The sequence below is a fragment of the Schistosoma mansoni genome, chromosome 4 (genome assembly GCF_000237925.1).
Source record: "Schistosoma mansoni strain Puerto Rico chromosome 4, complete genome".
Taxonomy (NCBI): domain Eukaryota; kingdom Metazoa; phylum Platyhelminthes; class Trematoda; order Strigeidida; family Schistosomatidae; genus Schistosoma; species Schistosoma mansoni.
This window is the reverse complement of record NC_031498.1, coordinates 18,579,655-18,604,827: the sequence shown is the minus strand read 5'-3', so window position 1 is coordinate 18,604,827 and position 25,173 is coordinate 18,579,655. Positions and strand designations below refer to the sequence as shown.

Here is a 25,173-nt window from a genome sequence, read left to right as displayed (position 1 = left end):
CGCTAAAACGTTTCTGACTTTGTATACAGTGTTCGTACGCCCTAAACTTGAGTACTGCATACAAGCAGCTAGCCCCTGCCTAAAAAAAGACAGTGAACTCTTGTAAAGGGTTCAAAGAACAGCAACTGGGCTGATTCCCGGAATAGCGAAGCTCCCGTATGGTACTAGACTGACCAAGCTAAACCTATTTCCGCTGTCATATAAAAGAATCAGAGGCGACTTGATTACAGTTTTCAAATTGCTTAATGACAAATTTGCACCTGATATGCCCTCATTTTTCTTGTCTTCCAAAACAGAAAATCTACGAGGACACTCCAAAAAAGTTCACAAGCCCCGAACGAATTACTTGTCAGCTGACTACCGACTTTCCCATCGAATAATCAACGAGTGGAATTCATTATCTCAGCACCTGGTTGAGGCTCCATCCGTCGACTCCTTCAAAAGAAAGTTGGATCAGCTGAGAGACCATCATTGCCAGGACTAACACAGGCCATCAAGCCTCCTGTCCTTTCCAAACTGAAACTGAAACTGCATCACAAGACAAGCGCTAACTTTGAATCCTGAAGAGAGAAGGAAAGGAGGCAAACTCAAGAACACAGTGAACCGGGAACTGGAGGAAGATGTCAAAAGAATGAAAAGCAACATAAAACTACTGGAAGGCAGAGTCCAGCTCAGGATAGATTGGCAGAACCTAGTCATCGACAAATGCTCTACCAAGGGTAGCAGGTGTAGCTAAGTAATTAAATAGATAAATAGGCGTGATAATTGGAAATATTCGAATGTCCCAACTTAGAACATCCGAAACAGTGCAAGTTGGGGCAAGTGGAACTAGATGAACACAAACGAACGTACTATATTTGGAATTGGTAATGATAGTGAAATCAAGTACTAAGGAATCATCAGTTCGTAAAAATACCACAGTGAGTAGGTAAGTAGGTAAGTGAGTAAATCTCCCTATTCCTCACTTAGAATTTCCCTAGTTAAATCCTCATAATAACGTTATGTCGGGATAATGAACAAATGAGTGGTATCTCCTAGGTATTGATTAAAGTGTATTGTTATATGTATTCTTATACTGTTTATAATTATAAGTAACTAGATCCTGAATATACTAATGTTCCTCTTATCTCAAGTTTCCATTTGACCCATTAGCTACTGTTATGCGATTTACAGTTCTTGATTTCTCCCAGACCTATTAGTTACGCACACCAATACTTACATCCCTTTTGGGATTGAACTTGTATAATAATTATTTTTGATTTATGTTGTGATGCGGTCTGATCTGCGTGTATATAAACCACATATGCCTGGAATATACGATTCGTATAGCGGAGACTGATGTATGTGTTGTGGACCAAACTGAGTGAGCTATATGAGAAGCCGTTATACAAAGGACCATTAATGTTTCGGAAGTGAGTTTGAGCGGTAAAGCTGACTACTATCGGTGGCTTAGTACAGGGGCAATGTCACATGCAACAGGGATAGTCTACAAACACATTAGACGGGTTAAACTTTGTAGGCGTTTAGGCAGCGATTTGATTGTTTATTTATGAACATGACTAAAAAATTGTTCTCATTTTCGTGATATACATTTAGGTGTATTTGCGGTTGGTTTAACTTCATATATGCCCACTTGTTTTAAAGGCTGTTGCTCGTCACGAATAATTAGTATTATCGATTATTTGCCAAGACATGGAAATATACCTTTTTATGTCTTCGCCTTTGATATTATTTTTTTTGTATTGACCATATGTTACGGGAGAACTGAAGACATTTGGCTGATTAAAACCTTTTTACTGTACATCAATTTTACTGTGTTTTTGGATGTGTTTGTTTTACTTAACCTTTGGACTTGTTTGTTTATATAATTCTTTTCGGACATTTCGGTTTCTTTTGTCATTGGTTTGGTATTTGGGAGTTTTTGCTCCGGGAACCTACAAAATTGAAGGTTTGTTTTGTAATTGTTATAATTATTGTTGTTAGAACGACTTTATTTGTGAATTGCGAATAAACTTGGTATCTAATTTGGAGTTTTGGTTCTCTTGTCTACTTGGGTTCGTGATTTGCGAATATCGACGGCCAGTACTTCAATAGTTGGAACGGGCAAAAACTCATAATTGGACGTAACACCATATAACTCTACAGTGTTATACGGTTTGTAAACATGTCGCTTTATGGGATTGCTAGCCGCTTTTTAGAATCAAAATTACCGTGGAAAACATTTTCTGATGCTTTGTTGGTCACCAATCTGTCAGATGCACTGACATCGATTATATGAACTTGTTGTGGTTGGTTTGTTAACCTATGTGGTCGCAGGTAGTATAATTTCATATTTTATGTTATCAAGTTCACAAAGCATACCTATTATTTTTGAACTTGTATAAGGATAAATATCTTTCTCATGTAGTCCTTCTACATGAACTTCATAGCCTTTCATTTCAAAACTTTTGATATTTGGGTCTTAGTGGTCGCATACCGTTGATTATTTTTAGGATGGATTAACATTGTGACACCTTGCTGCTTTTAATTGACAATCACCAACGTTCAATTCGTCCAACCAATGCGATTCAATCGTTCTGCAGCACCGTTTTACCACTGTCACCAAATACTACCTCCAGACATTTGTAATATTTCTACAGAAGAGTCATGACGGTCCGAGCAGTTTCGGCATGTGAAGAGACCGAAGATCCCGTCCCAAAGTAAATTATCTGTTTTATGCAGGTTCCTAATCGAAGATCATCCAACTCGTTATTACCTTCTATCTTATGCTGGGACGTTTTGTAGTTCAAGCTTGTTCTTAATTATGGTTCCGAAGTAAGGATAACGTAAAGAAAGCCTTGTTGAGATACATGCGTGTCACGTCAATATGTTGCTCGTTCACTTCTCCATACTGCCTGGACGTTAAAAAAAGTCTGCCATACTATGTATCTGTCGTGAGGTGTGACCCAAAAATGATTTAGAAAGTCATACACTTCGGGTTTAACCTGAATAGGCTTACGAACCATATCAATCATCTTCGTTATTACCAACAGTTCGGCAGACTATACTTTATATCGATTCATGAAAGGTGGTGCAATAGCCTACGCGGATTTTGACAATGGAATGAAGCTGTTTGTTCCTCAAACTTGGTCTCCAATCTGCGTTCCTGTTCAATTCATTTGCCACACGATGAATTTATTCACTCCTTTATTATTTGTTTGTTCAGTGAACGCATATGTATGAATTATGTTCGATTTACAGATTAATTTATATTTTACATGTCACTATCATAGTACCCATTGCAAAAATACACGGAGCTAATTGTGATCAGAAATAATATCTGTGCATCATAACAATTAAGTTTACTGGAACTAGAAATATACATAAGAAAACGAAGTTTGTCATACTAGAAATCCGTTACTGTGAACAGTGCGAATCCCATATTTCCTATTTCAAAAATTGATAGGGCCAAGGACTACGCCACTTACTCACTTAATCCTCACATATCTCCTACAGTTGTTTTCATATTTTAACAAATTTTCCCTACTACTATCTGCACTTGACATAAAGGCAAGTTTTTTTTATCACAGAGAAATCTGAACACATCACTACCAGTTAATTCCTCTTATAATACCCTCTGGTTGAGTCTGTTTGTATGTACGTTGTTACGAAAAACATATTAGTTGGGTGCCGAATGAGCGGTCTAAAGGTCAAAACGTTGCTCATTTGTGTCCTACCTACAGGGTCATGGATGTGAATCGCTGAAGAGTCCAAATATAGGACGAGATGTCCATCCAGTGTTTCCGAATTCCTACTGGTGGCCTAACCGTGACCTGCCGGTGATTTCTATGAAAATCGAACCGAGTTTAAAAGCTCCATTTATAACCCCTCTAACTTCAACAATCCCTTATGTAAAGAAAAAATCACTTCGTTCTTTATCACACAACATCACAATATCCTACAGAGCAAGGCATCCCTTGGTTAATCTTGATATCAGATTTATGAACAAGGATAACTGTAATGTCAACCATTTTGCGAAATACTCTATAGTCCATAAATGCTTATACAAGTTAACGTGAACATAGACATACAGTTCCAAATCGAACACTGAATTATCACTGTTTTCATTCATAGAAAATTCCAATTTCTTTCGCATTACCATTTTGTTAAAATAGACTCTCAGGTTATCCTCAAGAAGACAATATACTCTCTGTATATCTAGTGTTGAGGTTATTAACGACATTATAAAGATTACGAAGCATTTTGGGGAACAGTTTTCAACCCACAGCCACTCACATAAGTTACGGTAGAATCTAAAATATATTCTAACTTCATAGTCAATGACGAACACTCGCATTAATTAGACATCAACTAATAACACAGTGTATCCTATATGCTTGACTGATAAATTCTACTTCCAAAACTAATGACACGCTAAGACCTGTAGAGAGTCTGAACCCAAAATCCACTTTTATTGAAGTATATTGCGCTAACTGATCTTCATTACATCGCTCCACGCTTAGTACATTGACGGTATGTGATATCATAGGATCCTAGTTATGCATCCAGATATTCTAAGCAAGTCAAACTGAAAACTAAAATTATTATAACTAGAAATAAGCTCACGTCGGTCAGCATGTTTAGTTAGGCCTAGGTTAATCATACGATTAGGTTCTATAAGATAGAAGCCTTCACTATTTATCAGTGTTCATGTAATTATGAAGGATCGTGCATTCCTTAAAAGGTGATGCATAATTGTCTCTAACCTTAAACATACTCATTACAAAACTAGATCCTTCTAATTCCAAACACATTGGAAATTATCAGTTTCACCATAAAGATTTACAGTTAGACACTTAAGTTCTTCATGTAGTAGTATGGCTGATCAGTGAAAGAAACAGCAAAGGCGAATATATCAGGATACGCTGTGATTGTAAAACCATGTATGGATACACAGCGTATACACCTGAACACTTATGCGACACTCTGAGCCATGTTATTCAAAGTCACAAGCAACTGGATACAATGAACATGAGGACCTCAATTACAAAGAGTGCACCAACCCTGAAGATACAACAAGTATTCGGATTTCAGCAACACATTTTATGATCGAAATGTGCCAACCTCGTCGAATAAAAAGTCAGGAGCGAAGAGGTTCGAAGTTATATTCGATAGACTGTCGACATAACGAGAAGTGATCAATCTAAACTGGCTGGCGGTCGTAGGAGATGTGAAGCACAGCGTACCCACTCGTGATCTGGTGCGGATGCGTGGTCAAGCACCTTCAGCCAGGTGAGTCCATTAAAACTAACGTGGTCAGTACCAAAAGTCAAAGGCTTACAAAGCTATTGATTTTGGGGATTTATGTACCGCTACAAACCTAAATAGTTCGGTCTGACAGTCAGTATCATTAATTACCAATGGCGTATCTTGGCTTGCCTACCTCTAGCTTTCTCCTAAACTATCACTACATCAGACAACATCTCCCATTGAAGTAGGTAGTTATTAGGTATGCGCAACACATGGTGATACGCTCAACTACTTCATTTCATATCACTAATTCAAGCGCTGACGCAGGCCTGTCCTAAAGCATTGTATATATAGTTCATGTAGAACTCCAACCCAGTCGCACTACTTTGAATTCTTCCGAGTAATCATTGGATGTTTTTATCGGCATTGTTTCATATTAATAACTTCTACACAAAGTAGGTCGAGATTCGCAGAGATTGCCCCTCTTTAAATTAACCATAGAACATAAGTCTATTTATACTCTTTGATTTGTCTTTCGCCTCATTTTTGTTGATGAGACTTTTCAGCCTATTTAGTCTATCATTACTTCAGGCGTTGACGTAAACCAGTCCTAAAGCGAGAGAACCTCACCCCAAACATGGTACCGTCAGTCCATAGCGTAGTCAACCGGCCGCTATGAGAAATAGGTTTTATTCAGGCCAGTATGTGGATTTAATGGCTAAGGATTTGTTTGCAAAGTAAGATAACCGAAACCTTTGGATCTAAAAGAACATGTACAATGTGGCTAGATAAAATTGGAGAACGTAATTAGTCCTGATGCACACCACTTGAGGTTGACAGTCTTGATCACTGTCCACCACTTGCTATCTTAATCAATGGTATTCCTATGGAGAGCCTGCACATGGTTGATAACCTCCCTGTTGTATTTTTGAAGTCACTTTTTCAATACTCACAGGTGTGAGATGTGAACGTCCGTGACGTAACAATGATGCATCTACCTCAAGAGACATTGTGCAAGGGTATACTTAAGATCAGTCAACAGTAGGTCACTATCAAAACACCCAATTAAAGCTCTCCGCCAGTGGATACGCATGATGAAAATCCTAACCACAAAATAGATATCATTCTAACTCCATATTATATTGAAAAGAATCATTCGTGAACCAACATGATCTACTGCCATAATGGTCCATATACCAGCACTTGGTTAGCGGGTGTCTCATAACCATCAATATCATGCTTCCACTAAGTATTCGACTGCAAAGGAGGACGATTATCAGAGTATAATTTTGCTTGTCTTGACAACTAAGTCAGTTTGAGTGATCTACTTTGGTATTTGGAGCAGGATTTACGTGTTATCAGCTACATCGCTGAGACGATTATACTGGGTTCAAATTTTCTATCACGGATCTTGGCTCGGACGTTCGATTACTACCAGAGTATTCTCCCAAGCGTAATTGTGTTTACGGGGTTATATATTATACCTATAAGTCATCAAAAGATTAGCTACACAAGTCGCAAGCTTTAGACAAAGAAGACTGAGTGATACAAACCCAAGCAATCAGTAATCTCACTGAAGACAAACCATATCTAGAATGAGTATAATGGAGTCTGTCATAAAAACTCGTGTGGAAGACTATGATCATAAACAATGAACTAAAACTGAAAATAGTGAAGAGACACAAAATGGACGAAATCTACGTTTGAAAAACATATTTATTTAAAATACAACTGTACAGTGCAGCAAAATCTTTCTGAAGAAATCAATGGCTTATCAAGAAGCTTTACCACTGGAGTTTGTAGCTCCCAAGGCGGCGGCAATGTTGGCTGCTGCAGCGGCGGCAGCCGAAAGAGGATCAGGTTTGATAGTTGCTTGTTTATCTGAAGTAACAGGAGGTCTTGGTGGGGAAGGTTGTTCTTTACGACGCGACGAACGATGATCACTTTGTCTAGAAGGGCGAACTGACCGTTCATGATCTCGACGTTCACTTCGATGCCTACTACGATCTCTCTCACGGCTTCGGTCTCGACCAGGTCGATCACGGTCACTTCGTCGCCCACTGCTTCGATGTGATCCAGATGGATTTGGTGAGGGGGCTTCGGTAGAACCGTGTTCCTCTGCACCAACAACCCCTCCAGAGTAACGATCTTCGCGCGAACGGCGAGAATGATGTGATGTTCCTCTACGGTGTTCATATTCTCTCCCAGATCTTGATGAATCACGATGGCTGTAAGTAAACCATATAAACAGGAAAAACATAAATATATCAAACAGTGAACAAGGAATTGCTAAATAGAACATCGGTAATCAACAAAGGGATAAAAATTTATTGCAAATAAACGCAACTATAGGCTCATACATTTCATCAAAAATAAGCCGCTAACAAAGACAATGCATGATGAATTCATTTGTGCCAACCACTGTTTACATGTGTATAAATTAGACAGGTATGAGGCCTAAGTGAAGAACTAGATTAGACGGCTATGAAAATTATCATTTTTGTTAAAAAAAGAAATATCTCACGCTTGCAAAGCACAAGTGGATTGACGGTTAGAAGTGCGAAAGCACATGATACCCATGATTAAAATTGACAACTTTTCAGAGGAAAATTGTAGGAAAACATTGTGATATTAATTAAATGATTCGTAAATTGCGCAGTTTGTTGTGAATTAGTGTCTTATAACCAGTTAAGTGTTATATGAAAACGGAGAGGTATACTTACCGACGATGCCGAGAATGATAACGTTCCCTGCTACTTGAACGACTACGACGACGTGATCGATAGCCTTCTCTACAAGCGAAACAAATTAGATTATTAAAAACTCCTAATTTCGCATCACAATTCTTAGGATGAAAACTTTAGATCAAACTGCGTACCCTGGTGTTATGCAACACAAACTACGCTAGGTTGTCACAATGCACTAATTTTGAATAAATTTCCATTTATTTCAAATGTATACAGTGCCTTGACAAAGCAGAGTGAAAACCTTTTTCACACTGAACGGTAAATGAATAATCACTGATTATTCACAGACCTATTTTTTACCAGGTGCACAATAAACTTTGTTTACGTTAACATTTTTACTGGCCATTTGAAAGTGAGAATAAAGAAAATAAGTTTAAAGTGTAATTACTCCGACATTAAACAAATTCTTCTGATCTAGCAAAGTATGTAGACCTAAACTACTAAACTGAACGACAATAAAATAGAGGAAATCAAATGAAATACAAAAAAATCGAGCAAACAAAACCCCAACAAACAGTAGTGAAGTATATATGAAATAAGATAGTGAGGATTCAACAGGTATTGATATGGTTTAATTCGAATCATTCACGTAACCTTACCAACAATTAATTCTCTCTACCTTGAGTTTTATTTATTTTTTACTTGAACACATAAACATTGTTACAAGGGGAGTTCAGTGGCCCGGAGATCTGACTCCAGGTAGATTGTTTGTTGACTGCTACCGAAACATAAATGCCGCCAAACCTCATATACAATTATCAACTTAGATAGTGTTAGTGAATAACGGAATTAAATAATTCAAAAAGGAGGATGGATTCCAAACACGTTTATTTCGTACAATTATTGATCCACATAGACGATCAAATAAACGAAATAATGTGCGGTGGAAAAAGCAAGTGAGCCTACTCCATTTACCAAGCGTTGCTTAATATTGATAGTCAGACAAAAATAAGTTGCGGATATGTGTTGAGTAAAATAAGGAATGAACATACATACACTTATACAAAAACAGTCACAGTTGATAAGCGAATAATTATCAAGGTCAAAATGTGACTCAAGAAGAATGAATAAATTAGCCTGTCCGGAAGCTAGAATAAGTTGTATGAGCTTGACATAGCAACCGACACTACAAGGGAACCAAATGCATATGCACCGTGCAATAACAATGATGTTGTGAAGATTTATAGAGTGGAGGGTGAGTGTAATAAAAAGAGGAGCAACAATGAACACCGAAGTTGGTGTTTAAAGATGGTGGCACTAACTGAATTATCGTCACTATGGTTGAACACATATTCTCGAACCTCCATATTACTAACGTGTTGTCACTAAATGACAGCAATTCTTCGGAGACAAGGGTGATCAAACGCATACGGTCGGTTAACAGCCACAACATGGAGAAGCCATGTTTTATAAGCATAGAACAAAACCACTCACAATGACGCATCGTGGGTCCGACCTTTTGTACCCAGATTACCATCATGAAAGCAACAAAGATGACCAAGCTGCTCTAGCTTTCATTACACGTGAACTAATTTCATTACTCAAGCCACCACCAAGACTTATACAGAGACCTAGATACATGAACTCCTTGGCTAATCTTAGCTGCTCACTACTGCGTGAATACAGGTGCAGGGTTCTGTCAGTCTTGTAAAAGTACGTTACACTTGGAAAGTGAAAAGCGCGTCTCATACTTACAGAAACTGATTGTCTGCTGATTAAGTGAGGATTGCATGGCTTGGGTATTTTCGCACGATAAGATAATATCATCTGTATACTCAAGGTCGAGAAGTCTTTCTCCAAGTAACAGATCCACACCATCATTACCTACATCCATCACTTAGACCGATGCATATACATGCCTGGTTCTAAGTTGTAGCTGACTGACTGGCATCCATCACAGCTATTTCCAGGACGTCATCGATGGCAAAGTTGAGGAGGAAGGTGAGTTTGGGCAACCCTGCCTAACCCCACTGCTTGAGTGCGAAAGTGTAGAGGGGTGGTTGTATGTCCTCAATCTGCCTGAGGTGTTAGTACATAGGGCTTTCAAGATGTCAATAAATTTCCCAGACACACTCTTCTTCAACATACAATCGCAGAGAACAGTGCTGTCCAACGAATCGAAGGTGGCCCTAACGTCAAGACACTACGATTGTTGGCCTGTAATAAGTATGACGGTGTTATAACATTCGGCGGAGGATGAAGATATGATCGATACATCCTCGGCCAGAACGAAAACCAGCCTGTTCCTCGCAAGTCAATCTTTCCCAGGTTTCGAACAATCTACAAATTATGACGGAAGCCAATAGTTTGGACGCGATCAGGTGTAGACCCATCCCTCGATGATTGTCGCTGAAACGACATGAACCATTTTTAAAAAGAGAGAAAACTATTGACTCATTCCACGATGTTGGAACACATGGGTACTGGAACGTTTGCAAATAACTCAATCGGTTCTCTAACATGAAGGTCACGACTGTCCTTAAAAAGGGCTGAAGTAAGTCTTCTGGGTCTGGTAATTTGTGGCGCTTTAGGAGTTGGAGTGCCTTAGCTTTCTGTCAACTTGAACTCACTTTGGGCAGCGCTAGAAGTCGGAAAATGTAGTGAATAGTGTTATATACGACACAACCAAGCTAAAACATGGTAGATTTGTCTTTGAGACGCTTTTTTATGACTTGATATTACCCAGATACTTGAGTGATCCATAACTACGATGGACCGAACAAATAGCCTAGATGCAACAAGACAGTAACTTGTTGTGCTGTGTTAGATAGTTCAATAAGAGGATACCAGACACGGAAAGTCCACCTAGGGGAGTTGGAAAACCCTGATTCCAAACCAATGGTGTACATGGGCTCCAATATCCTGAGGGAACAAATGGCGTATGAACCAATCGTCGGTCACCGGATACCATAGGACGGCATCTCCTTACGATGCTCCACTGCCTTGTGGATCACACCTTTAGATCGAAGGCTCCGGGTGTGGCCCCTTAAGAAAACCACCTGCTTCGGTTTGGGCACCTGAGAAGTATCACAGCCCTCACATAAATCAAATGAGATTTGTGTGGCACATATATATCTGGTGCCCCCTTGTACCAATATTTATGTTTAAATAAATAAATAATAAATACCAGACAACGGACGTTACTGAATCCCAGAGAAACCAAAGATGAGTTGTTGGCATTTGTTACAACTATTTATAATCCTCAGTTAATGAAGTTAATTCACCTCCTTGGACATAAGCCTATACTGGTTATACGCCACAAATATATTATTTGTATTCGGTGCTCATATGTCAAAAACTATACGCCACAACATTCGAACTGTAAACTATCTGACCACAAGATGTTAGTGATAACTAGTAATATTCATAAAATCAAGATATATCATGCATTGAAACTAAGATACTATATATAAGGTTCACTGTAGTAGGTAGGTAAGGGGATATATTTTACCTACTGATTTCTTTTTTTGATAAGTAATGAATAGGGATTAAAGACACTAAGGAAATTCTAAGTCATAATAAGTAAATATTGATTGCACATAACTGGTTGGCTGATTACAACATCAACATAAATATCTAAGTTATTTCGTGAGCACATTTGTTGACAGTGATGCATAAGGAAAAGAAGCACATGTACGATTTGTAAATTAATTAAATCACAATAAACAATCTATTACACTTAAAAGATGAACCGCGAACAGTTTCATCAACATTTATGTCGGAGTTTTAAGAGAGACAACTCGAACGTCGAAAAAGCTTCAATCAAATGATATATGCTTTATCTTATTGCTATTAACTATATATATCAGCAATAAAAAAGTTAAAAAACGAGGAAAACTACCTTTCATAATAACCAATTTCGTCTGCATGGTAATGACGCCGTCCGCGTCGCGATATAGGATCTTCATTAGAGCTACAAATAAAAAATAAAACCTATCTGTAATGAAACCGTCTAGAGAAAAAGAAGAGATAAAAGGAAATTAGAATAAAGATAACATTAATTTGTGAAATTTTATAGCTCAATTTGTACTAGCTGTCATCTTCATTTCATTACCAATGACAGCAAATAACAGGGTCTAGTCGTGTAGATGTTCACATACTTGTAATAATGAAATAGTAGGATTAAATGTTTGTATGACTAAATTAACACATTTTGCAAAGTAAAACGCGTCCTGAACTCTAACAAAATCGATACCAGAATACAGAAATAACAGTCAACAGAATATATCTTGGATAAAATGTCATGTACATGAAGAATGTTGAGCTAAAATAGTATATTTATCAACTACTCATAAGATAATGTACAACTAATCAAAGAAAACTTGAGCCATGGAAAAGCCATTGAAACCACAGTTCTGAATAACGTACCATGTATTAAGTTGCCCATTCTGATTTCAGAAGTTACCTTACGCTGAGAAACATCGTACAGTTGTAAAACGCACTGATGAATACATTTAACACATGCCTAATTAACGAGTAACAACTTTTGTCTACACCTTTCATAAATCGACAGTTAGATTTCATACTATTGAAGCACACTGAGTAGACTAAACGACATTTCAGTCAGTCAGTCAGCTACAACGTAGGACCAGGCACAGATATGAATCGATCCAAGTTACCATGCCTCATTAGCACAACAAGATCAACACCAAATTCATAGAAGTAGTTAATTCAATGGTGGTAATATATAAAAGAAAAATTGAATATAAGGATATAGTACATGAATCATGGATCAGACTAGAAGTTAGTGACTTCAAGCACTGATGCCACGTTTTGTTTTGGCAGCCCCTAACTTTCTTTCAACCATCCCCAACACTAGCCAGTATTGTGCGTCATGGTAAACGACATTTAATGGTAAGTGAATCATTTCAGTTACAGAAAAGAAAACATTCTCTGAGTGTCGAGTAAGAAATTAACTACATGTGACGGTGAAACAGTAACTGTCAATAAAGGTGTTAAAATCACTAGAAACACTTCCTCATATTTTTCAGTAATTTAGTAAAAGCCCAGTTACCACAGCGACGAAAAAATGAAAGCAGTATTAATCACTGAAAAGTGAAAACACAACTTTCATGATTTCAAAAGTAATAAATAATATAATTATCACTCTAAACAATGATTATATATATATATATATCCAGTTATTAACCTCATTACACTATAAAACATACTGTTATCTCAAAAATCCAGTGATATAAATAAATAAAACAAAATCGTAAGAACTTGAATAGCGATAATGAAGATGCGATGTTTTTATATCTTTATGTAGATAAAGGTGAATATATGCAAACACTTCCTAGTAGGAGAAAATAACTCAGAATGGTCTAGTCTGTTCAAACGTTTAGGCTAAGTATTGTTCAAGTGTGCAAATATCATCATAAACCTTATTGTTTAAACCAGATAATTATGAATACGAATCGTATACTGACTTGATATTATGAATGGTGTACGAACTTAATGTAATGCTAAATACTAGTATTCTTAAAGCAAAACACTGCACGTATCAGCATACACTTCTGCTTGTTTAGTCTTTGAATAGAGAACAAGAGATGAATGTGTGGAAATTCAAACATCTGATATCTGATGGCTAAAAAAGTAGTGATAGCACAAGAACTGAGAGTAAACTTTTGTTGTTGAAGATAAACAGATGGTGATTAGTGAGAAAAAACATACATTGGATATAATTTTTGAATAAATACAGTTTGAATGTACGTTAAAGAGAAATTTATTACAATATTCAACAATTTAAGCTGCGAATTCCTTACCATAATAAAATTTATAACAATGAATAAAGCTATCATTATTATCGTTGTCATTATTATCACTATTATTAAAAACAGTAAGTGGGTTAATCGAATTGTATTAAGCATCACTAATCTGTTACTTACTACATTGAACCTGGGCTGCGATCTCCATGATCAATGATACCACTAATTTGACCAGTAGTTGGATCAATAATAGCATCACCAGATGCAATCAGACTAGATAGTGTCATATTTCCCGTAGGCCAGCCGGCTAGGTTGTTCACAACAGGAGGAGGAACTGCAAGGTTAGGAAATAAGGCAGCGGCTGCTGCAGCAGCAGCGGGATTTGCAGCATTTAAGACTTGTGAATTGTTTCCAGGTGTTAATGTTCCAAAACCTGGAGGAGGTATGTTAAAAACACCAGTACCAGTTGTACTTCCATTTGTTTGTTGAGTCCCACCTAAATAACCTGGTGGTGGTTGATTGAACTGACTGAGTAAGTTTGAAGAATTATTCGCGGTTCCATTTAGGAGACGATTTGAGACATCAGATGGAGAATTTCCGGATTTAGAGCTGGAAATAGAATTTAAATATCGCGTGTTTAATCCAGGACCACTTAGATTTATTACATTGATACTAGCTTGTTTAGAACCATCAAATGAACGGGTATTGGAAGAAACTGTACCAGAACGAATCCGCTGTAACAAATTGGCACCCCCACTACTTAAAACAGGCTTTAGTGTTGTGTTTGCATATTCCTGTCTCAAGATTTTCTGTTTCTCACAATATTGGATCCACGTTTCTTCAGTAAATCCATAGTTAAAGTAGTCTGTTATATCGGCTCCGGGTCGCTTCCATGGTTTTTCTTCATCTCCTAATGTGGAAAGATTGTACTCAACTGTTGGGATTCCATTAATATTTCCTGGATCATCTAATTCCACACCTTGACGAGCGACTTTCTGATCTAAAATAGTGAACAAAAAAAGCCTAATAAGTAATTTACTATGGATACAAAATGAGGCTAGAAATTAAATTCAATCTCTAAAGAACGAATTACATGCGTGGATTATTAATACGATGTAAAAACAATTCCAGTGATTTGAGAAAATTTTGTACGTTGTTTTAACTACAAGAGACTAAAAATGAGTGAATTTCATTTATTACTTTAGCTATTCAGAGTTGAATAATACAAGTGTGTTTATCAAAATTTCACAAGTTTCTACTTTTTTTAATGGAAAAGAACAAGTAAATTCACAGCATACACTGACAGACAGAGAATAACACGGTAGAACCTCGTACGTACGTATATCAGCTCAAGTTGTCATACCACATTAGCACAGAGATACAAGTGTCAATTCAAATCCCATTGTGGTAGAGGTAGCAAAAGTATAAGCAGTCATCGAAAAGATTAGGGTTTGAAGATGTTATTCAAGGACTATAACCCAGTGAAATAAATTTGGAAAGAGAAAAAAAGGGAGAATTCAGAAAATTATAATTTGGGAAAACACAAAGAATAGATGCACCTTCGCCATTGCATACGATTTTGAGCCATATCATTCAAGGCCTCTGACCATCGATTGCTATCATTTCGCAGATCCCAATCGAATAGTCTTTTAGTGGAGAAATGGTCTGGCTACAATTTAGATTGTATGAATGGTTGATTATCAAAATATACATCCTGTCTATCCTCGTATGTAATAGATGACTTAAACCGCGTTGATGAATAACGGAGTTAAATAAGTCAAATACGAGAATGGATTTTGAATACATATATTTTGTACACTCATTGGTCTGGACGGGAAATCAAAGGGATGAAGCGAATAGAAGAGAGCGAAGCAAAAATGACACGCATTGGAGATGGCAGGTAATCCGACTCGCTTTAATCAAGCGTTAATCAATATTTATGGTCAGATAAAAATAAATTACAGACATGCGATGAATAAGACAAAAAGTGTACATACACATAGGCTTATATAAAAAATAGTCAGGGTTAAAAAGTGAATAATTAACAAGGTGAAAACGTGACTCATGATGGGTGGGTGAATTGGCTTGTGATAAGATAGTGGTTGGAGGTGGTCAACAAGAAACCCTGGACCCGGGTTTCGTGCTACTTGGCACTCGTCAGCAAGGTGTACCTGTAATCTTGAGGGAACTGGTGCTCCCTGATGGATTCGGTCCCGTGTCACTCAGCTTCAGTCAGTGAAAGAGTAGGCAGAGACGCCGAAGAGGCAACGACGAGTGTCCCTACCTTTCCGAGTCCTTACTGTTTCGTTTAGTCGGACATCGAACAAGTGACTGTCCACTGGAATCCAATCTAAGAGAGCTAGTTCTGCCCTAGGACTCAATGCTGTACTTACACCGGCGAGGCCATGGGAAGCAGCATCAGGGCTTCCAGATAAACGAAGTGTGAATAGAGTTGGTTCTTTATTTTGATATGGTGAGGTCAAACGAATGACGCTACTCAGATCCTGTATGCGCATTTCGGAGACGCAGCATACATCGATTCTAAAGTCCTAGCTAAGGAAGTCTGCTGTCCTATATGGCACAGTGTTCTGACGTTAAACGTTCCTACATGCAGTTTAAAGCGTGGTTTCAGGAGACCAGGAATAACGTTCTGTGTACTCGAATCGTCTACCCTAGCGGTGCAAGGTGATAAAGGGTCGTGAGAAGGGTTAGTCATGGAGATAGGAGAGTTACTGAGTGTAGAAAGGATTTGATTGTGACCAACTTGGTCTTGTGTGCTGTTACGAGTAGGGAGGCTGATATCACTTCCCGGCTGCCCACACCGTGGAAGGGTATTTATTGAGGGACCTGTAAAGGAAGTTGGATTAATGTTGGTCTTAACGACCTGGGAGCGTGACCGTAGAGCCCAAGGGACAACTGCTTGAGGCCGGTCACGCACGACCTTTTTGGGGGAGGTTTTTGACGTGTTAGCTCCGTTCTTCAAAAGGCCTTACAGCCGAAGACAGAAATCCGTCAGGTAAGGTGTGACATTTTTAGGGTCGATCTTTTCTAACCCTTTCCTTCCTTGTGAGATGGCAGCATGGCTGCAGATGCTGGTTGTTCGAGGGAAACACCTTACTGCTGTCACACCCTTCTACAGTCAGCCCCCAAATGCCCTGGTACGGCCGAGAGTGGGAAGAGTAGGCTCTCCCTCTCGAAATGCTCTCACATGGCCACACGAATATATAGCCTCTGCCAGGGAAGTCCTACTCACTGTCTTCTCGCGCCACAGGTGTTGTTTACGAAGTTGAGAGGACGAAAAGCGAATGTCCGGCGCTTTAACCGGGTTGGTGGACACGGAAAGTTCACCTAAGGGAGTTGGAAAACCCTGATTCCAAACCAATGGTGTACATGGGCTCCAGTATCCTGAGGGAACAAATGGCGTATGAATCAATCGTCGGTCACCGGATACCATGGGACTGCATCTCCTTACGATGCTCCACTGCCTTGTGGATCAGACCTTTATGTCAAAGGCTCGGGGTGTGGTCTCCTAAGAAAATCACCTGCTTCAGCCTGGGCACCTGGGCAGTATCACAGTCCTCACACAAATCAAATGAGATTTGTGAGGCGCATATTTATCTGGCGATTCCTTGTACCAATATTTATGTGTTTAAATAAAATAAAATAAAATAAAATAAAACAGTCAGCAGGACGACTTTGCCCTCATAGCTTGAGTTTCTGCTTTTAGTTTTACCGTTCTCCAATCGACCTGCCTGACATGGTAGAACTACAGGAACATATGTTCCAGCCAATAGAGCTCGGTTGGGTCATCACGATAGACAAGCCCGACCACCACTTCAAGGTAGCAGCTACGGTCGGGATAGCATACACTGAGAGACTGGGAAACTAACTTTGACGAATAAGTTACGATTTCACTAACAAGTTGCTTTGATGTGATAACATTCGCGGAAGGTACTTCCTTCGAAGTCCAAAAACATGTTTGTTATATAAAACAATACCATTAATTTATTTTTCTTTAGAAAAATAACAAGTCCGGGTAAAGAAATAAGTAACCGGGTGATGCTATTTGATCATGTCTAAAATCTAGATAAGAGCTAAATATTTTGGAGCCTGTTATCTATCAAGTGGTTAAAAAAGATGATAAGAAATCTTGTGGTCTACTGTCCAGTCAGTCAGACAACACAGAACCTGTTGAGTGTGTACATCGGTTCAAGTTGCCACAAACTTAGCACAGTAAGATGAAATTGTTAAGGAAAATTCCATTGTAGCAGAGGCAGTTAACAGTACTAGCGATAACAAAAAGGGTTAGATATCGAAGATGCGATGCAACAACACAAATTAGTGAAAAAAGCTGAAGAATCCAGAAGCTTATGATCTGGGAGAATACAAACAATGTATGGGTCTGCGTTTTTGCAAATGACTTCCAGCTATGCCATTCGAAGTCTTTAACCATTGGTTACAATAATCACGCCAACATCAGCCAGGTAGTCTACACCTGGTAACATGGCTCAGTCCAACTGTCAATGAACTCATAAACTGATGCTATGCTTTGGTCTGACCGCCTCCAGTTTTCTTCCAATTTATCCCTACATCAGACAACATCTCCCATTGAAGTAGGTAGTTATTGGGTATGCGCAACACATGGTGATACGCTCAACTACTTCATTTCATATCACTAATTCAAGCACTGACGCCGGCCAGTCGCGAAGCAACACAGTAGTAATGGATAGATATATAATAAGTGCAAAGAAGACTCTTTTCAGGTACGAATTTTCAAACGAAAAAACAGATCCGAAAATATTATACACTGTGAATACAACATTGTCGTTAATGAGACTAAACAGTTAGTGCTTGGTGGTTTTATTTAATTAAAATAGTAGACGCATTATAGGGCAATATATCAACTGAGAGTGAAAACAAGTGTTGTCCAAAATCTTATGTTTACAAGCTTTAACTAGTGTACGGAAAAAAATATGGATGAAGATATTTCGTAGTTCTAAAATGAAGCACAAAACATAGATACATCAGAGTACGAGTACGATACAAAACCCATAAAGTTCTCTTTGTCGTCTTATTATTAGCAAGGAGTAATCATAAAACTCAGTAAATTCTTTACATTTGAAGGTCATAATAGTTTAAACCTAGAATATCGCAAACTACATTTATACTTTATGTTATTAACTAACTAATGTCTTGTACTACCCGGTTCATACTCGCTTCGGCTGTACACTTACTAACATCAGAACGATTCAGAGAAGACTACTGCATCCCCTGCCTAAGAATGATAGGCAATATAGTGCAACGCCCTACATTGCTAACTCTGCCTGGAGTCACTCTGTGGCTCATACCGGTTCAAAGCCCGGGTAAAGGAAGCAGTTTACGTATAGGGTTGGCAAACCCATCCTATGGGAATACTTCCCACAGAATCGCTTACCAAGGAAGATTGAATAATCTCTGCTCTTAGGGAATATTCCTCGAATAGATTTATGGTGGCGTATGATGAAAATCAGGAATATATAGAAGCTACACGCCCAACAATGTCTGACAACCAGAGCAACAATAAACATAGGGGTATGGCATGTCCGCACCACGTGGTAAACACAGAGATTTGTCCAAACAGCCACATACGTTAAGATATACAACTTGATCCTGAATGGAATATGTGAGGCTGGTTTGATGCAAACTGGAAAGTAAATACTAGCAACAGGAGAAATGTTTCTTGTATTTCAGTTATGGAGAAAATAGTCCCTCCCAAAGTCCTGTAAGATTTAATAAAAGAGAAAACCACCATGGAAATCAACTGGAAAAGGACCTAAGAAAAAATAACTTCAACATTCCAGAAAGTGCTGAACACCAAATAGTATCGAAATACATAATGGATTACTATAGAAAGCCTGGGCAAGATTCAAGAAAGGAATGACATGACACCAATCAACAACAAAAAGTGGTCGAAACCAAGGGATAAGCTAAATAAGGAGGAGTAAATAAATGAGTGGCGAAGAGCCTTTGTCCTGACAAGGGAGAGTATGTGGAAGGCTAGGGAACTACAAAACACTACATGAAACAACCAAAAAGCTGACAGGGAAACATGGTAGACCAGAAAGACCAGTCACGAACAAAGAATAATCAAGATCTAGAAAAGCGTAACGGATGGGTAGATCACTTTAAAGAGCTTTTGAATAGACCAGTGGCACTGAACACGCCAGATATCAAAGCATTACACACAAACCTCGCTATAAATCATACCCCATCAACAATAGAAATCTGAAAGGACGTCGGAATAATCAGAATGACAAAGTAACAGGATCAGACAGTATATCAGCCTAATCACTAAAGCCATATAAAGAAAGGAATACAAGGTTCTCTATATTTTTCTAAAAGCAAGAAATACTAACACAGAAAGGTGGATACAGCATCAAGTTGCTAAAGAAGGGTGATCTAATCAAGTACAAGAACTTCAGAAGGATCGTGCTGTTGTTACTATTGGGCAAAGTTTTCAACGTAGTGTTACTGGATCGGAGGAGGGATCCAGTATACGCACAACTTTGAGATCGGTAAGATGGAGTTCGTAAAAATTGATCATATATCGAAACTGAAGATCTTTGTTGAACAATAAACTGAATGAGACTCATCGCTATACATTAGTGTTCTTGATCATGAGAAAGCATTTTAGTGAGAACAGGGAGGCCTTGTGGGATCATCAATATCATAACGTATCTAAGAAGATCGCCACTAGTATGTGAAACTCCTACGAGGGACTGAGTTGCTATGTCATCCATAGTGGGAACCTCCAAGATGCATTCAAGGCGAATATTAGTGTTGAACAAGATTATCTACTCACGTCTTTTCTATTTCTGCCAGATGCTGACTACAGTATGAAGACCTTCATCTTTCAGCTAAAGAACAGAATACAATGGACACTTTGGACACAACTGGATGAATTTTAAGATGACTTGATCTTCCCGTTCTTTACACAACAAATGAAATCACAGTGTAATGGCGGCTTTCACAGAAGTAGGTTTCAACATTTACGAGCAAGATGGCAGGATCACAAAATGAAACAAAGCGATCACCACCCGAATCGTACTTGGTAGATCTTTGGAATAGGTGAAAGCCTTTACATATCTGTGTGGCATCATTGATAAACAAGAAGGCAAGAAGGGGCAGCATCAGATAATTGAAGCTCAATACAAATTTCACTCAAAGCCAAAGTCAGAATTTTCAACACTAACGTGAAAACTTTTCTATTGCAATGAGTTGAAACTCCAAGAACTAAAGAATCACTATCGTGAAGTGCAAGTATTCACAAACAGTCACCTACAAAAGATACTCCAGACCTACTAGATAGGGACAATCGACAATAACTTATTCTGGAAGGGTAAAAGCCAGCTACCAGTTGAGGAAATTAGGAAGAGGAGCTAGAGGTAGATGGGAAACAACTAGAGGGGGCGGCCGAGAACAAAACTGTTTGGAGATCCCTTGTCAAAGGCTTATGCGCCCAGACAGGTAGTAGGCTTAAGCAGCTACCAAATTTACCACAGATCAGTATAAGTAAAACAATAAGCGAAGTGTATTTCTTGTCTATTTTCGAAGCATAATGTATTCTCGTCTACTGGTTTTGCCCTCTTCTTTGCATTAGGTAATATCAGTTTTTGTTCACTTACACAACTCATTCACAATGGGTACGGTGATATGATAAAAAAAGGAGTCCGTGGGAAACGATTGCAATACTTCTCAACTATGGCGTTTTTACTTGCAACTCCCCTTTATGATACTCAGATAAAAACACCTAGAATTCCTGGAAAACTGACTAAATAGCTTAGTGAGCTTTTATCAACGTCAATAAAACAAACTTGTTTCATGTCCGCACTTGGGGATAAAAACGCAGCATAAGGGTCTTGTAATCTTTATTGATTCGCTTTTACATCTGTGGTTGGTAAGATCAACCAACTTTTTTATAGATGATATGCAAGATTTTTCACAAAATAACTAATGCTGAAAGCCGAACAAGCCATGATAGACAATTCACACAACTGAATAAACCATCTGATGTGGACTGCCACCAGGACCTACAATTTAAAGGTGAAAAGTAAGGCTAAGATGTGTCGCTGCAAAGGTTTGTAGGAATATTATTGTTGTGTAAACATGGAAAGCGTTTAAAAGGAAATATTTTTTCATAACTTTGTTAAAGCTGAACGACTTTACACTAAAATTAGATAATCTACCTCTTACACATTCATTACATCGGTTTTATGTCCGTATTTTTTGCAGAACAACTATATGGTTAACAGAGTTCAACGGTTGTTGTTCAGTCAATTTTATACGTCGCTTCAAAGAGTAATGATGATCATCTGCATGGTTAGTTGTGGACCACACTAAGCAAAAAGTTAACCTGGCCTATGAAAACCCATAGGAGAGACTACGAAAAGACATAGTTTTCACTCTGTTACAAGTATTAAGATAATTCTTGTGTCTAACATTAATATGTCTCAAGACTTTCGACTAGGTAACTGCTGTCAAAAAGCCAATGAACGAATTAAAAAAATTCATGGCAAGCACTGAGCACTAATCATTCAAAACTTACGTTGGGTTGTGTGAGCGACTGATCGAGCTTGGTAAGCTGTTCCGGTTTTGTAAATCCCTGTTTTACTGGAAGGCTTTATAATGACATTGACTGTATCGTCATCACCATCATTCTCTTCACACTGGTCATCTGCGTCAAAGTCGGCAACAGCAGCAGCAATCACCGCATTTCTCTCCTCTTCTATAAACGAGCAACTATCATTTTCATGGACCTTTGAGGCATCAACGCTTTCCGTCTGCATACCCTCACCATTCACCAAGTTAGAATCCACAGTTGGTGAGGTTGCATTATTAACGTTACATTCATCTGCTTTTCAGAAGCTACGTAAGTTGAAAAGTAGTGACATACCATTGGGAATCACTTCACTGTCCATCCTTGAGGAAAGGGTGAACTACGCGGCTCCCATTCAGTATTCCAATACGCAGACAGTCTCATAATGTCATCAAATAGTTGTATAGGGACCTTTTAATTAAGCATATCAATAAATAAATAGGTCTTCTCATAATTTTTTACATATAGGACATATGTTTGTTATGTTTGTATGTACTAACAATTCTGTTGTACTCGAGGACCCGCTTATTACGAATTACAAGTATAATACGTTCATTGGTGCTCATCTAGTTCTACGTTCTGTAGATTGAACCATTCAGGAATTCCTGGTTATTACAATATTTCGGATGCTCTTGATAATCATAATATCACTTCTTTTTGAAGATGTTCCAACTTTCAACTACCAGTTACGATAAACTTAACTTCAACTACATTTCTTTCATCTTATTGTTATCTCACAAGTGATACTAATTCCTGATGGATCAGAGCCATTTGGCATGACAACCTTCAAGTCATTACTGAAAATAAAGAGTGCTAGCATGAGATTGCAACACATTCTACGATTTGTGGGTGTAGTGGCAAACAGTTCAAAATAGACAACTTGCAAAAGTCCGATATTGATATTAGTTTTGCTGAACATATCATTACATGGAGGCAGTTGGTCAAATAACCGTACCAGCTGATGTCTTAGACAGACACGTAATGTTTTCCTTCCAATAACTAGCCAACCTGGAAGTTGCGTATTATATTTTTACTAGACACAATGAAACACAATTCTTCTACCAACTATTGTCGCTTCTTTTGATTAAATTTGGAGTTATTTCGACAGTAAATAATTAGACGGTAGAGCTACCAATTTTGTCATGTTTGAGCCTTCTTCACAGACACCCTATATTTCTTTTTGTCAACCCACATACGGCAAGTTAGAAAGTTGTATCTTCTAAAGTGTGCCCCTTCAAGGGCTTATAAATACTTACAAATCATATAAAAGCATTCACCAGCTACATGAATGAAATATTCTTGGCTAGTCCTTATTTAAGGTTTGGAATCACCATCCAATCGGCCCATTTTAGGTTTCTGGAGCTGGGAGACCATAAAATCCAAACGCCTTTGGGGTCAGTAAGATTGTAGTGCATATTGCATTTCCACTTACACAAGTATTATTTTACTTCAAACACTTGAAATTAATAATCAATCAAACTGTACGTTTTGTACACATAAAATTATTGATGGACTGAATGATACTCTTTGGATCTTAAGGCTGAGTAACCTGTGAGCTGAATGTAATCCTGATTTCGAAATTCTTACTCGAGTTCTAGTTCGTCAGACAAGTGGAAAAGTTGCTTGGATGTTCATCCGAGAATCTTGTTGTTGTAAAATGGGTAGAGGAGTGAAAAAGTTGAGGAACTCTATACGACACCAATTGTACCTTTTGTATTCTGAAAGAAAAAGTCTTACGGAGAGATAAAATGGTCCATTTTTCAAGTATTCTGTTAATCGATCAATCTGAGATGATCATACACTTGATTTCTAAGATGGTTATTAAGATCAACGATGAATGCTTGACATGGGATTCAGAAATATAGAATCACACCAAGACATCACCTGTATCACCATTTTTGTCAATACATCTGCTTGCTATAGCTAGTTAGTGTGCTATGCAAAAGTACATCTTCGCAAGAGCATGGAGATAAGGTGCCAGAAAATTTGTTGACAAGAAGTAATCCAGAAGTTTATTAAAATCCAAACATGTGATTGCCTCAAAAAAATCAGGGACTTATCCCTCGGCTTTATTAAGAAAATTGGATTCTGTGAGCCATTTCCTACAAACTGGAGTCATGCTGAAAGAGCAGGGGCCATGTTACAGAGTTTCGCTTACAAAATTATATGTGGTGATTTTAACCCTCAAGCATCAACTGGCAGGCAAACTTTAGCCCATTGTGCATTGGAAGCATGCTTACTTCTCAGAATATCTATGGTTGGGAACAACATATGCTGTCTACACAAAATTACTTTTTCAACTCGATATTCAGTCACGACGTCACACTAACATATGTAGTGGGGGCGATTAGTTTTCCAACAGTGATCATATAATAGTCATCTGTACTCTACCATCTCTTCCAAAATGCAAAATATCCAAAATCATAACATGCAATGGTATTAGGCTCTAACAACATAGTTCTCAAAATTGAACACAAGACAACTGGGAGAACAGATATTCAACATATAACGCGGAGAAAAACCTGACATTGGGAAAGCGGGGGTAATAAATGCAACTCAACGAGCGGCATGGATCGGACTTGCAAGCGTGGTCATTCTGTATGACAACTCTCTTGTTCATGATGAACATATTGTTCTGTCTCCAGCTTAGATATGTTCTCCAGAAGTAGGTAACATTATATTGGTGATTCCCACTATAGGACGAGTAAGTGTAGACGACAATAATCTAGTAATATCCATTCTCCCGACCACTGCCTGCCTTATTTCCAGTTTTCGAGTTACATAGCCAAACAACGAAAATAATACTTCAGAAATCTATGGTGAGTTTGTAGAATTATTGTCTGCTTCGTTATTT

The 25,173-nt window shown here is 38.2% G+C and overlaps 2 protein-coding genes across 3 annotated transcripts; both read right to left on the bottom strand.

Moving 5' to 3' along the window:
- Window positions 1–7,003: 7,003 nt before the first annotated feature.
- Window positions 7,004–13,130, bottom strand: Smp_160200 (putative smad nuclear interacting protein; the record flags this gene model as incomplete). The annotated part of the gene is made up of 4 exons (XM_018797058.1): window positions 7,004–7,457; window positions 7,953–8,021; window positions 11,818–11,889; window positions 13,126–13,130. 4 exons carry the CDS (start codon window positions 13,128–13,130, stop codon window positions 7,004–7,006), a joined length of 600 nt encoding a protein of 199 aa, XP_018652137.1.
- Window positions 13,131–13,863: 733 nt separating this feature from the next.
- Window positions 13,864–22,676, bottom strand: Smp_070070.1 (fip1-like 1 protein; the record flags this gene model as incomplete). 2 transcript variants are annotated; one of them, XM_018797056.1, is made up of 3 exons in its annotated part: window positions 13,864–14,684; window positions 22,269–22,577; window positions 22,617–22,676. In XM_018797056.1, 3 exons carry the CDS (start codon window positions 22,639–22,641, stop codon window positions 13,864–13,866), a joined length of 1,155 nt encoding a protein of 384 aa, XP_018652136.1. The 2 variants fall into 2 exon arrangements, with proteins under 2 accessions (XP_018652136.1, XP_018652135.1); XM_018797057.1 differs by having other exon boundaries at window positions 22,269–22,574; window positions 22,617–22,641.
- Between the last annotated feature and the right edge of the window lie 2,497 nt (window positions 22,677–25,173).